This window comes from Nanorana parkeri, unplaced genomic scaffold (genome assembly GCF_000935625.1).
Source record: "Nanorana parkeri isolate BGI_ZX_2015 unplaced genomic scaffold, ASM93562v1 scaffold1284, whole genome shotgun sequence".
NCBI classification, from domain to species: domain Eukaryota; kingdom Metazoa; phylum Chordata; class Amphibia; order Anura; family Dicroglossidae; genus Nanorana; species Nanorana parkeri.
Window position 1 is genome coordinate 81,854 of NW_017307552.1, and position 14,921 is coordinate 96,774.

The window sequence follows — 14,921 nt, forward strand, 5'->3', positions numbered from 1 at the left end:
GAAATTTCTTTATATTTTATTTTTATTAAATATTTTTTTACTTTACTGTTGGGGGCTTCGGGGAAATAGTAGACCCCTGATATTTCCCTTTTAAGATAGAAAAAAAAAGAGATTGAAGTCCTCAATCTCTTATTCTGCAGCCCCTGTTATCAATGAACAGGAATCCTCTATACTGAGTGTTCCTGCTCATTCATAACATGAGGAGATAGTATGTTTACCATGTCCACAATTATGAATGAACAGGAGGTGATGTAGAGGACTTCCTATTCATTCATAATTGAGGATATAGTAAACATACCATGTCCTCAACTATGTACAAACACTCAGCCATCACTGATCGCTGAGTGTTTGTACCCGCTCTCCATCCTGGATCGGCTGTCAGAGGAGGCTGAACGAGCGGTGCGGGGAAGAGAGCTCGATCTGACAGCTGACTCCTCCTCCGCACTGCAGCCCGGCCTCATGTGACAGCTGTCTCTGCCCCCACACCGCCGCTCTCCTGATCTGTCCCAGGAGGCTGAGGCAGGAGGAGAGCTCAGCCTACTGTGACAGATTAGGAGAGCAGCGGTGTGGGAGCGGAGGCAGCTATCCCACACTGATCTGTCACAGGAGGCTGAGCTGTGCCGGTAGGAGAGATGCCGGCCGCTCACAACGCTCCCCCCTACTGCTCGGCTTCCTGTGACAAGTTTCTCCTTCCCCCTGGGTCACAGAGCAGCGCCCAGCGGGGAGGAGAGGAAACAGGGATGCACCGCTATTTCGGCAGAAAAATGGCCCTTTCAGCATTTTTCCAAAAGTGCCATTTTGGGCCGATATGTTTCGGCAGCTGAAATTTTGGTGCCTCCCTAGTATTTTGACTTCAGTTACTTAATGTTGAAGGTTACCACACTTGGTACGTTCTTATACAATGTCTTTTTTGAATGCGTCTCCAAGACTATGACAAGCGCAGAGCTATCACAGAGCTATAATTTTTCTCTCGTTCAGCCTCACAGGAGACAATTTTCGGACCGGCTCCTTCAGCAAAACTCGGTTAAAAAAAAAAATGAATAGAGAGGTACCAACGGGCCCACACAATGCTCGAATTTCGGCCGGGTCAGCTGGACTCCAGCGGTGCAAGGCCAGCTTTAGCCTGTGTGTGAGCACGCAGTCCTCTCAGCCTGTCTCAGAGGACGTGGTCTGAACAAGGATTAAAAGAAGAAAAAAAAAAATTGGAAAAAAATTCCACAATGCAATGGGAACTTGTACGGCACCGATTCAAGATGTTAGTCAGCATGAGGGAATAGAGTTGTCACTAATAACACAGTGCCAGGATGTACGATGTTGGATTTGATGTTGCCAGCTCCACCAATGCAATGAAAGTGTGTACAAATGTAAACTAGATAAACTTGTATCCCTTTTCAACCTGACTAGCTATGTTACTGGTACTGTTTAAGGTGTTACACTTTTACGTGTATCTAAACCCACAAGAAAGAATGTATATATAGAATATATTGCATCTTATCAGCCCTTAAATGCTGTTTTTCCCCCCTGTATTTTCACCTGGTGATCCAACCAGTAAGTCTGTTATTTTTCAACTTCCTTTAAACAGGCCAAGCTGTCTAGCCTAAAAAAAGAAAACTAATGCAGCCACCTAATCTAGGGATTGATAAGCTGCAATATATGACATGTTTTGAGCTTAGATACACTAGGGCACATCCACCACGTGTTTTGACCGGTGTTTCTCTGCATTCGATCTACAACAATCACAAGGACAGAAAGCAACAGATTTCTACATGCCCTGTTCTCATTGCAACGCTGCCTTTAGGTCAGTTACAGGGTGCGGCAGAGAAATGCAGACATGCTGTATTATTTTTTTGAAATGTTGCAATGCACAGAAGCTCACCTGAATTACCAAAATAACCTATGTACAAATTTTAAGCACCTTTTAAACAGAAAAAGGGCTGAGTAAATTCTCATTTACCCCATTCATGACCCGATGTATGCCTCCCGCAAACCATCCGATAATGTTTATTTATAAGTAGGAGGAATTTGATATACCTTGCTAGGGTCTGTTCCAGGAATGTGGGGTTCTGGCTCAGCCGATCCACCAGGAGATTGAAGTCTTCCTGTACAGACTTGGCTTGTTCAAAGAGAGTTCTGGGCACCGGGGAAGGGAGCAGAGTGAAGGGGGCAAAGTTCACAACCTAATAAAGAAAACCAAAAACGGTATAAATAATTTAAAAACCATCATCAAAAACTCATCTGTATCCGAGGTCCTGATCATGTTACTTGTGTCTCGACTCTATTCCCTGCCCCTCTCCCCAACCACTGGCAATAGCAAGTGGTCATTGGTCAGCGTTGCAGTGAATCCCTTCTTATTGGTTATCACGGTCATGTGACCATTTTCCATGGTCAGTATGATGATGCTACAAAGCTTCTGGGGCTGTGTAGTGAAGTTTTGAAGTGTGTGGCCCATTGCACCGGCAGATTGCAATGTAAGCATCTCATTGCAGCGGGGGCCGGGAAAGTGTTGTGGGAGGGTGTTGCGAGTTAATTGATTTTTGTGAAAAGTTGAATTAACCCTTTCAAATTATTTGTATAAAAACATTGCAAGAAGGCAGGCTCTTTATTGCCTGACTGTTCATAATCCTCCCAGTTCCAGAATGAATCACCTCCAGTACACATGTGCGGAAGTTACGTTACTCCGGCTCAGGCCAATCAAAGTGGCCGAAGATCCCGTACTGGGGAAAAAGAACGAGTGAAGATGTTGGCTCCGGTGAAGAAGCGAGGGGAGGCAAGTATAGTTGCGCTTCAATGCAGTGCGTACCAAAGACACTCAGTTTGCAAAGCATGTTGGGTTTTCTAATAAAACAAAAACCCAGGACTGCTTGTATGCCTACAGTGAAAACAAAAAAATCTCAAAAATGTTCCGTTAGACTTAACGGTATTTCTAGGAATCTTCCAGGACAGCAACCTGAGAGATGATTGGTTATCAGCCGCGACGGAAGCGAGGAAATCACCCGCGACCAGAAGTGAAGACATGCGCTCCAAGTCGAGGCTTGGAACACACCGGAAGTGCCTCTCAGTCCACTCCCCGCCCAATTCACCGCTCCAGCATGCCGGACACCGCTACGGAACCCCAATACCAGCTCCCCTACATCAAGCAGGGGAAAGCAGGACAGGCCCACCGGCCTGGGGGCCTCAGGAGTGGATCCTTTAAGGGAAGAAAGGAACCAGATCCTGGCCTGTTCAAACAACATAGGGAAAAACACCCCTCCGCTCTACAGCAAGGCCAGAAGGGAGGGAAAACACCTTCAACAGCAGAGCCGCACAGAGGGGGATCCGTGACCTCAAGGCCAACCGGTCAGGAAGAAAAAGAACAAACGTGACGTTGTCCTGGACGGTAGGAAACACAATCTAAACTGAGGTACGAGGGGAAGGGGAGCGGCTTTTAACTGTTTTACTAATTGTGTTTCCTGTAGAAGGTGGAACCAATCATCTCTCAGGTTGCTGTCCTGGAAGATGATTAGGGAACTTAAAGTCATTGGTTGTAATTTGTTTTTAGGCACACCAGCTGCCTGACTTCCTGGACCTGACCCACCCCAACCTACAGCAACCACAGCCCAGCCCTCCTTTTTAGAGTCACTTAGTTGCAAAATAAAAATATTCTTTGAAATACTGGTTATAAAAAAGGTCCATATACACATTGGGGTTGATTTATAAACAATTTGCAGAGCCATTTACCCTTTGAATATGTGTAAATTTTCATTCTGTGCAAATATATGCACAAATCACATATTACATAATATCACATTCTGGCCACTAGATGGAGTTGAAGAGCATAAGAAATAAATACCTATATCCTATGCTCCTTTATCGCCATCTAGTGGCCATAAATATTACAATCAGAACATTTATTTTTAATTACACTTGTAAAGGATAAGACTAAGAAAACTTGTTTGTGCATATATTTGCACAGGGTGAATGACAACAGATATTTAAAGGGTGAATGGCCCTACAAATTGTTTATAAATCAACCCCTATGTTATGAGCACAGACATGACTTTCACATCAGTATATGCATTTGCTCTTGCACAGGGTACAGTTGTCACTTACATCAGAAGAATTTGGACTCTCCTTTGTCCTCATAATAATGCCATGCAGCAAGGCGGCATCCACAGCGATGGGCACCACCTCCTCTAGCAGCTGTGTGTTGCTGAAAACGTCCTCCCACAAAGCAGACATTTTGGAACTGCAACAGAACAGAATATATATTTTATATAGACACGTGGAAATGCAATGAATGGTCCGTGGCAATAAGACGGGAACATTTCCATTAAAAACACATTTGATTGGACAGTGCTATTTCAACGAAAACATGTGCTCTTAAAGTGACCCTGCGCTTTTCCCGCGAAGGGTAAAGCAAAAGCACACATGTACCTTTCCTTTATTTCCCCACCTTTCCAATTGGCAGCTGAAAGCAGGAGAAGCTACCACATGTGTCACTCAAGTCATTGCTTACACTAGGCCATAGACTCTCCCCATGTGACAGCGCTGGTGCTTGGCGATAGGCCCAGGGCTCCCAAATTACAGGTATGAGAGTAAGTCACATGTTCTTCCATACCTGGAAGTCCCGGGACTTTTTTTTTGCTCCTGGTTTTTGCTTACCAGAGCAGTATTGTGAGGGGGCTGAGCTGAACGAAAGGAAGAGTGTGAGCTATTGGGTAGAGGGGCATTAAAGTGAACCTGTTGCTTTGCCCTACAAGAGCAGAGCTCGGGATTGTTTAAAGTAAAGCAACTGATGGAAGGCCCGGAATAGAAAACGACACGATTAGTTCTGTCAAGAGAACCTGTCACTTTGCATTAAATGGGTGAAATGTCAGTGTCTTTAACCACTTGGGTACTAGTCTGTAATAGACCTTCATTAGCAGCCATTTGTCAGCGCTGTAATAGTTTGACTGACAATCACAAAGTCAGGCAACACTGCATCTAAATGAATTCTCTTTCATTTTTTCAAACCGATTTTTTTTTTGTGGTATTTATTAACCACGGGTTTTTCATTTTTTTTTTACTATACAAAGAAAAAGGATCAATCATTGGTGGTTAAGGGCACTTTACTCACCCCCCCCAACATAAATTCACAATCATTGGTGGGTCAATGGCACTTTACTCAACCCCCCCACCCCAACATAAATTCACAATCATTGGTGGTCAATGGCACTTTACTAAAGTAGCAGCCTGTCGGCTCTTCGGTTCAGGCGAGCATAACTTTTTTTTTTAGCACCTAGACAAAAACGAGCAGTTAACCCTTGCAGTGCGTGAGTAGCACACTGCAAGGGTTAAGAACACTTTTGCCCGCAGTTCTGAAGCTGCCTAGAGCAAGGATCAAACAATGGCCATGTGTGTAGCTTTGGCAACGAAGGTGATAGAAACTACAACCAAAGATTGAATGCAAGCCAACAGGGACTCCAATTCCCAAATGTTCCCCTGAACATGGACATTTTTGGATTTCTGATGTAAGCTTGGCACACGGATCCTTAATTATTTAGTAAGCCGATAGCCGATATCAGAAAGCAAAATATTACCGATTGTTTTCATAACCTTTCAGCACAAAACTGCCGTTCACAAGATTGCATATGACCCCGAGGCACACGGCTAAATATCTTGCTGAATTATAAATATAGGAGCGGATTTATCTGCCAGAGGATTTGTCATTTTGTCCATCCAATCCTGAGGGCCCGTTGACACCAGATGCAGTGCGTTCCGGCCCGTTTCTAGCCAGAAAGCACTGCCTCACATTGCGGCCGGTGTTCTATCGAAAAGCTCCAACTCGTCGAAATCTCCAACTACCTCACTGCCCGGTACTTGCAAGTTGGAGATTTCAAACAGACGGCAAAACACAAAGACCGACGGAGCTCTGTACAGCTGCATTTTAACAATATTCAACAGGTGGCAAACGCGACAAATACTCTGAAAACGCTATGCGCGCATGCGCACCGCAACTGTACAGAGCTCCAGTCTTTCTGAGCACCGGAAGTGAGCTAGTTGGAGATTTCGATGAGTGGGGGCTTTCGATAGAACACTGGGCGCAATGCGAGGCAGTGTGTTCTGGCTAGAATTAAGCACTGCATCTGGTGTGAACGGGCCCTTACACACAGAACAGCTGCGATAGTGACCTGACTTATTTCTACTGCAGTTGTGCAACAAAGCTTGGTCACCTCCTCGCCCCCAGCCTGTGACTAGACAGTGAAAGAACAGCAGCAGACTGACGAGGTTATCATGATGCTCTCCTATCCTCTCAGCATGGTTAGTGTTAGTGTATGAGAAGAGCCTGATTGTCTAGAAAACTATGGGGCTGGTTTATAAAGAGTTTACACAGCGTATAGATGGGCCCATGCCATTGGCAGGGCATTGCTGCCACTACATGGAGCCGTGAACATATCCGAGGAACATATGAGCCCCAAGATATCTTTCTTCAAGATGTCCAGATAAGACTGGAGACATGTTCTATGTTCATCGGCTAGATAGAAATGTGAGGGGACTGGAAATTAAGCAAGTCTCTCCTAGTCTCTCCTAGCAGATAAAGGACCGGCTCTTTCTCTATTAGAAAGTCCATCCTGCTTTGCACACTGAGTGTCATGGATGCTCCCGTATCACATGATAAGAAAACGAATGAATAAGAGTCGGGCTTTACGAAGTCTCAGTAATCATTAACTCGCATAGCACTGTGCTGGAGCAGAGATTCATTTTTACAATACTATATAATCCAGGACTGGTATTTCAGCTTAACGCTAAGCAACAATCTAGCGGGTGACGGGGTATCAGAGTCCAAATATGCCATGGTTTGAAGGGTAGAGCATTATGATTGTCTGTGTACAGGGGAGAGGGGGATGGGATTACATAGACTCCATAAAAGGAAGACAATGACGTTATAGCTGCGGATTAGCAGCATGTGTCCTCGGGGTTGTCAAGACTCCTGCAGGGTCTGGACTTTTTTTTACAACACTGCTGCCTGATCCTGCACACCTGATGTGCTCATTATTAGGGGCTCCCACCATCCCTGTACTGAGCTCCTGGGTCTGTACATCTGCTGTGCCCATTATGAGGGGCTCCCACCATCCCTGTACTGAGTTCCTGGGTCTGTACATCTGCTGTGCCCATTATGAGGGGCTCCCACCATTCCTGCTAGATGTGTACTGCAGACATGCTGCAGGAGGTGGTCAGAGGCCGCAGACATGCTACAGGAGGTGGTCAGAGGCCGCAGACATGCTACAGGAGGTGGTCAGAGGCCGCAGACATGCTACAGGAGGTGGTCAGAGGCCGCAGACATGCGACAGGCGGGAACCGCAGACATGCTACAGGAGGTGGTCAGAGACCGCAGACATGCTACAGGAGGTGGTCAGAGACCGCAGACATGCTACAGGAGGTGGTCAGAGACCGCAGACATGCTACAGGAGGTGGTCAGAGACCGCAGACATGCTACAGGAGGTGGTCAGAGACCGCAGACATGCTACAGGAGGTGGTCAGAGACCGCAGACATGCTACAGGAGGTGGTCAGAGACCGCAGACATGCTACAGGAGGTGGTCAGAGACCGCAGACATGCTACAGGAGGTGGTCAGAGACCGCAGACATGCTACAGGAGGTGGTCAGAGACCGCAGACATGCTACAGGAGGTGGTCAGAGACCGCAGACATGCTACAGGAGGTGGTCAGAGACCGCAGACATGCTACAGGAGGTGGTCAGAGACCGCAGACATGCTACAGGAGGTGGTCAGAAGCCGCAGACATGCTACAGGAGGTGGTCAGAGATCGCAGACATGCTACTGGAGGTGGTCAGAGACCGCAGACATGCTACTGGAGGTGGATGCTACAGGAGGTGGTCAGAGACCGCAGACATGCTACAGGAGGTGGTCAGAGACCGCAGACATGCTACAGGAGGTGGTCAGAGACCGCAGACATGCTACAGGAGGTGGTCAGAAACCGCAGACATGCTACAGGAGGTGGTCAGAGGCCGCAGACATGCTACATGAGCTGGTCAGAGACTGGAGACATGCTACAGGGGGTGGTCAGAGACATACTGTAATGTAATGTTTGTGCTAATGTTTACATGCGTACAGTGTATAGAGTAAAAGTGTCCTACTGGTTGCTAGGACATTAGGTGTCTTGAGTCACTGGCATCATAACAACAAAGAACCCTGGGAGGCAAGGAGCTGCCTGCGTCCTAGCAACGAAGGACACTAGGTAGCTCCAGCCACCTGCACCCTAGCAACGAAGGACGTTAGGTAGCAGGTGTCACCTAGGGCCCTTAGTTGCTAGGATGCAGGCAGCTTCAATAAAGTGAATTTGCACTGTATACTGTCTGCATGTAAAATGCTACCCCAAACCTGGAAGATTCCCCTGCGTTGAATGTTTGGGGAATGTCAGATGTAGTGCCCTTTTAGGTTAGTAGTTAAAAAAAGAAGAGCACTGTCTGCAGGAGCCCTCCAGAAGTGCTAAAGGGCCACAGGTTGGGCACCAACAGCAATACAACCATTCAACCAAGAGAGGTGACAATCTAAAGCATGCAATACCCATTATCACCCCCATTACAATGTATCAAACAAGTTCCCACTTTTATAATCAATGTTGCACTGAGTGCTTTGGATGTCTGCATAAGTTAGAGGGCCAAGCCATGCAGTCACAGCCTAAAACATTATGAAGGTGTGTGCATTGTGTGTCACCGCTGTATTACAATGTACAGTGCATTGTATCACTCACCGGACTTCTCTGTGCTCTCCAGATCTCTCCCAGCAGCGGTCCTCACATATGCACAGCCTCACTACACCTGGGCGGGGACTCAACTCCATTCTCCTTTCCTGATTGGTCGCGAAAACGAGGCTTGGAACTCATCCTGTTCAAGAGGACATACAGCCGATTGGTTGCTCGGGAAAACGCTCTCTTCATCATGACTGTGCACTAACGTGACCCGATCTGCTTGGGTGGGTGTGGCTAGAACGTGACAGGCGGCCAATCGGGTGTGAGAGAATTCTCCTATGCGTTGACATGGAGTTGATAGTCGCCCTAAGCCGAAGTGTGAGGTCGGCAAATTCGACTGGGTCGGCGTTCTCGACAGAAAACCGGCCACACACGCCCAGACTGTAGCTAGTCTTTGAGGTTCGATTTCTAAGCAGGGAAGCAAAGAACATCTGAGTGATGTTTTCATATTTAAACGCAAATTGTATGCCGGATAAAAGTCACTTCCATTTTTTCCATTCAAAGGTCCCCATCGATTTGTGATCGATTTAGGTACAAGCAACCTCAATCAAAAATAATGGACGGTGCAACACCCACAGTAATAGCGATCGCAACTACGACCTGTCCGGCTTCAATGTAAAAGATTTATTAAAAAATGACGATCGGTTTTCCAAACACAGATTTAAGATCAGAAGAAATCAAGAAAAATCCGCCACAAACGATCGACTGAGGCTAAACCGATAGAGAAATGACTAATTAGAATAGATTACTAATCAGGTAACCTCTGCACCCCAGCTGTTGTGGAACTACAAGTCCCTTGAGGCATTGCAAGACTCTGACAGCCACAGGCATGACTCCCAGACTCCACAGGCTGATCTGCTTATGTGATCAGCCTGATCAAAAAGATTTTGGCCCAGTCACATATTGATCAGTTGAGTTAGAGAAAGAAAATCGATGGGTTGTCAAAGTCCAAAAAGTTTTTTAAGCTGCTACAAATGCTGATTAAATCACTTACAATGAAAGCTGCTCCTTGATGTTTAAAAGTTTTAGTTTCCTGCAGAATCAGCTGGTCTCCTGAGCACAGGCTCTGATCTCCTGTTTTAGGGTGACTCCTTTCCCTTGCAGGATCCTATGGAGTCAACCTTGTGTGTGCTAGTATGCAGTGTGTGTCTCCACAAACACATAGGCACAGCAAGGCAAGCCATTCCCCACTCTTCCTTCTTCCTCCCTTCTCCAAGCTAGTAGATGGATGGCTGCTGGAGACTGCTCTGCGCCTTGTGATCTTGTACTGGACAGGAAGTTCAGGGAAGCCGAGCTGAGAGAGTTGGAGCTGTCCTGGAACACAAGTTTAATACTACTTTTTCTATATAATACTTTCTATTAGGAATGCACCGATACCAGTTTTTCGGTATTGAGTACGAGGATCGATACTTTGCTTTTGGTACTCGTCGATACCGGTATCGGTGCTTCCACTGACATGGAGTCGGCTTCCCGGGCAATCTAATTGCCCGAGAAGCTGGCTCCATGTTGTCTTGGCCTTTTGATTTTGCTTAGCCGGAAACCGGCTTCCTAGCCAATTATCATCGAGTCGGCTTCAAGGCCAATCAGCATGGAGCCAGCTTCCTGGCCAATCAGGAAGCCCGGAGGCGGGTCATTTTTCGCCGCCCAGCTTCCTGATTGCACAGAAAGCTGGCTTCATGTTCCCCTACTGCACTGCCGGTCAGAGGAAATCTTCCACTGACCGGAAGTTCCGGTATAGGGGAAGGTATCGGAGCATTTGGACGAGTACGAGTACTTGCCCAAATACTCGGTATCAGCCCCGATACCGATACTAGTATCGGTATCGGTCCATCCCTACTTTTTATACAATGTCATCTTTTTTCTATAATACTACTACTAATTCCCTATGATGCAATAGTGATAGTGACAAAATCAAGCAATTGCTTCTAGACGTGTGTGACCGGCTTTATGTGATTAACAATACAAATGCAAGTGGCATTGACACTGACCAGAGTTGCCATGTCTCCTTCCGGGAACAGTCACTGGCTGAGGGGTAAAAAAAATAATTAAAAAAGGAAGTATGGAATAAACAAAGTAAGAATTATGTGTATGATCGGCCTTGTGCAATTCCAAATGTGACCAGTAGATGTCAGTAGGAAAACACATCAGAATGGTATGTGACAATGACAGCAGGCCACATTTATAAAGTGTTTTAGGCCGGCCGCTAAACTTGGTAAAATCTTTTGCACAATCTTTTTATTAACGTTAAAACCCAATTAAAATGTTATTTTAAATCAGCCAATACTTTCCAGGTGCATCCAAACAAAAGGAGCGGAAAATCTGTTAATTTGCTTTAGAAAGCAGCCACAGACTGAGCGGAATAGCCTGTCCCCTGCCAGCACTCTGCAGAGTGGGAGCCTTGCTCTCTGTGTGGAAACAGTGGTCTCTCTGCAGAGGTCCAATGTGACCCCTACTGAGTCTACATTTTTATTTAAAGCTGAACTACAACCACATAAAAAATAAAAACATTTCTACTTTGTGTGAAGCCATTTTTTAACATCCAGTAATACTCACGCGAGCGCTGGCCCTGCACTGATTACAGAGCAGATGTGATGAGGCTGATGAGAGGGGCGGCAACAAGACCTGTCGGAGATCAGCATGCAGAATGGCTTCAGCAGTCCAGGCATCACAATTGGAAAAAGCCAGGTGGACTGTTGCAGAGAAGTAGATTGACAGTATTTTTTTATGTTGAATTCTAGGCAGATAAAAAAGACACAAATATAATGCAGATCTGTAACTATTAATACATCATTACATTTATTTTTTTTAAATGCAAACAGTGCAAGTACCTACATTCGACCTGGTATTGGCCTACCGGGCATGTACTAACAAGAAGTATGCTGAAAGGAGGAGAGAGCAGATTGGAAAGAGATGAGATGAGCTCATCACAGTGCTACTTCTCCTTTCTCTGTCCAGTCACAGAAAGTGGGCGGGTCCAGGGCAACCTGGGCTCAGAGGAAGTGGCTTGAATGATACTGGTCATCAGACTTAAGACCTCTAGCAGCAGTAAAAGTACTCTGGGGGGAATCTCTGAATGTTACATCAAAAGCTGGTTTTGTTATTTTAAATATTTTATTAGGCTTTTCATTTTTATCTTGTTATCGTTTGGCTAGAAGTACTTCAAGAAGAGTGCTCGCCTTTTGCGCACAAGATGAAAAATACAGAGCGCAGGGCTGCACTGCTGTGTAACAGGGTACGGATAGTGCACCGGCACCGGTGGAAGAGAAGGAGTGTTCACCCAAAAGTAGGTATAGCGGGGGGAGGGGTGTTGGGTTGTGGAGAGGGGGTCAAATTGGAGGGCCAATCCCCAATTGAAGGGCCAATTCCAAGGTAAACTTTCCCAAATTCCAAATTCACCTGGGAAAGTGGAATTATAGCACAGCTGGAGGGCCAGAGCTGCCCACCCCTGGTCTACAGTGTAGGAAAGCTGATGTATGCACAAGATGAGGCTTTGGGATCTTGGTGTCGTTAGTCACAGCTCAGGGAGAGGTTGTCAGGGGGGCCCCCACAATCACATTTTTGCTGTAGGGCTCAGTGATCTGTAGTTATGTCCCTAGTAATACTTACATGAAAACACTCCCTCCACAGTGTTATACCTACCTGTGCTAGATCCAGTGACATATGGCAGCCTAGATCACTGGGGCCGCTTCCTGGTTGGGTCTGCGCACGTACTCTGCAATCTCATTCCTTTCCTGTGTAAAGTTTTAATTTGCATGACAGGTCCACTTTTTTACCAGCTACATACAGTGGGGGTTTTTTTTTTTTTTCCCCTTGTTCTCCCGGATCTAAGCACCTATTACGATTCCAAGAACTGGAATAACTCCCGGAAGCCATACAGGAAATTTTCCTATGGCTAAGACGGATTTCGTTTCTCTAGTACCTGCACCCATTCTGAAACCAAGAACCGTGATAATCCCTGGAAGCCATACAGGATATTTTTTTTTCGGCTAAAGTAACGGTTCCCTTGCTGAAACATCAGGACTGGGAAGAGACCGCAACATCTTATCGGTAAAGACGGATGGAATATTGACCTCCTTCTCCTTTCCCCGGAAAAAAGACGGCTTTTTGTTTCTCCAGTATCTGGTGAGTGCATTCCCTACGGGGGTCTTCTTTTCTTCTGACAAACAACTTACTTCAGCATCTCCAACTGAGATATATCCCCTGAGTTCTCCATCAGCGTAAATTATGTATCTCCAGGATTAGGACACCATTGGACATTTCTTTGCTCCTTTATACCAATTTTTGTTATATTTTGTATCACACATGGTTCATATATTATACACAATTTATTCCATTTTCATGTTTAAACACTAACGTTTTGTTTTGTTTTTTACATATTTACCTGGTTGCACTGTATATATAATGGTGGGTGGATTCACATCCATTATACGTTTATACATTCAGCTTAAACACATAGTTCACACAGTATATCAGCCTCTTTGGAGAGTGATTCATTTAGTTTATTTTGTTTCTCTGTGCTCTCACATATATCTATCACTATTGACACATTGCGTAAAGAAGATAGCAACACATTCCTTATGATTTAAAATTGAATTTATTTTATATACATATTTATTCATGTTTGTATAAATTTGCAGATTTACTGCCTTTTCCATATACACTGGTTCCTGTCTAAATACACAGTGAGACTTATAGCGCTGCACTACTGACCAATCTACATACAGTGGTACCTCTGTTCACGGATTTAAATTGTTCCACGATTCTGGTCGCAAAACGAATTGGTCGCAAACCTAATCAAACTTCGATCTTGACTAGAGGAACCCACGACCACTGTCAGAGAAGGGAAGATGGCTGCAGTTGTGTTCGTCACCCGATGCGGAGTTCACGAACGGAAACAAAATTTTGCCAAACTTTCTGTTCGCGAACCGAATTGTTTGCGAACAGAAGCATATATGAGCCGAGGTACCACTGTATGTTATTTTTCTACATATCAATACATTGATACTTTGATATAGTGATACTTTATACAGTCTACCAGTAGGCTTGTGTTTCAGCGTTCTCACTGCTTCCAGAGACTGGTGGCAGACCACCTGCACCGTCCGGAACAAAGCAGTATGGCATTTGCACTTGCCAGGCTACCATCAGAATGTCAGTGCAGCTATGCCAGGCATGTGGCCCTCAGCCCTCAGTTGTTCTATAGACTTGATTTACTCCCCAAGCTTTTATAAGAGATAAGGCCCCTCGTTATAGGTCAGATTTTAGAGCCCACTGCATAGAAAAAAAAGAAAGGAGCTAGATAAGATGCCAACACTTTGTCTGTGCTGTTCTTTACCAGCATAATCCGAGGAGATCAAAGCTGCATAGGTTACCCATGAGAACTATGGAAATACATCATGGAGGGAGATTTAGGGATTGGTGGAGAGAGAGGCCGACAGGTGAGGTGTGACAGCTGAGAGGAGGATATGAAGAGGGAGGGGGGATTCGGTTTGGTGTTCTAGTTAGCATTTCATAGTGGACAGGCTGATAGTAGTAGCACCTTAATCTGGCGGTCTGTCACTGGTGACATATAGGTGGGCTACAAGGGAAGCAATAGCCTCAAAAGCTTAAAGCTGAACTCCAGGCACAAAAAACTTATATTAAAATGTGTTCTTTAATAGAGATAAAAGAAACAGTGACTTCTCCTTGTGTGACACTATTTATTAAAACGAAATGTATAAATCAGACGTCCATTCTACTCACATGTTCAGTCCACATAACATCCGCAAGCAATTCCATAGTCAATGACACAAGTACAGAACAGAGAAGACGAAGAGACCCTTCAGCATGTGACGGTGGATAATAACTAACACGTTTCAGGGGTCAAACCCCCTTCTTCAAAGCTTGCTGTATTACAATTTAAATGACAGACTGTATACATATATAGACCCAAATACTTACCTCAAATGGTGTCTTACTGCATGTATGCACACATGTTGCTAGCTAGGTGACCCTGACCTGGAAGTGACCGGAGAAAGGAGAGGCGTGTCAGCACAGCCGGGCATGCCACAGGGGCGGACAAGCTAATGAGGCTGTAATCTGATGGCTGCTATCTTCGAGCTCATTAATTCGGCTCAGGGCGAAATGATTGATCCACGGAGGAGGCGGTTGGGCCGAGTGTAGTGAGCAGTGTATTCCACCAATGGCTCCGCCCAGTG

At 45.5% G+C, this 14,921-nt stretch overlaps 1 protein-coding gene across 1 annotated transcript in view; it reads right to left on the reverse strand.

The window, feature by feature from the left end:
* The window catches only part of GSS (glutathione synthetase), a 25,787-nt gene extending 16,987 nt beyond the window's left edge, over positions 1-8,800 (reverse strand). Inside the window, exons 1-3 of the mRNA XM_018569080.1 lie at positions 8,731-8,800; positions 4,090-4,225; positions 2,032-2,177 (exon numbers count right to left, since the gene is read on the reverse strand). Of these exons, the coding sequence (XP_018424582.1) occupies positions 2,032-2,177; positions 4,090-4,218 (275 nt within the window). The 5' untranslated portion in view covers positions 4,219-4,225; positions 8,731-8,800. The remainder of the gene's footprint in view (positions 1-2,031; positions 2,178-4,089; positions 4,226-8,730) is intronic.
* Positions 8,801-14,921: the final 6,121 nt, after the last annotated feature.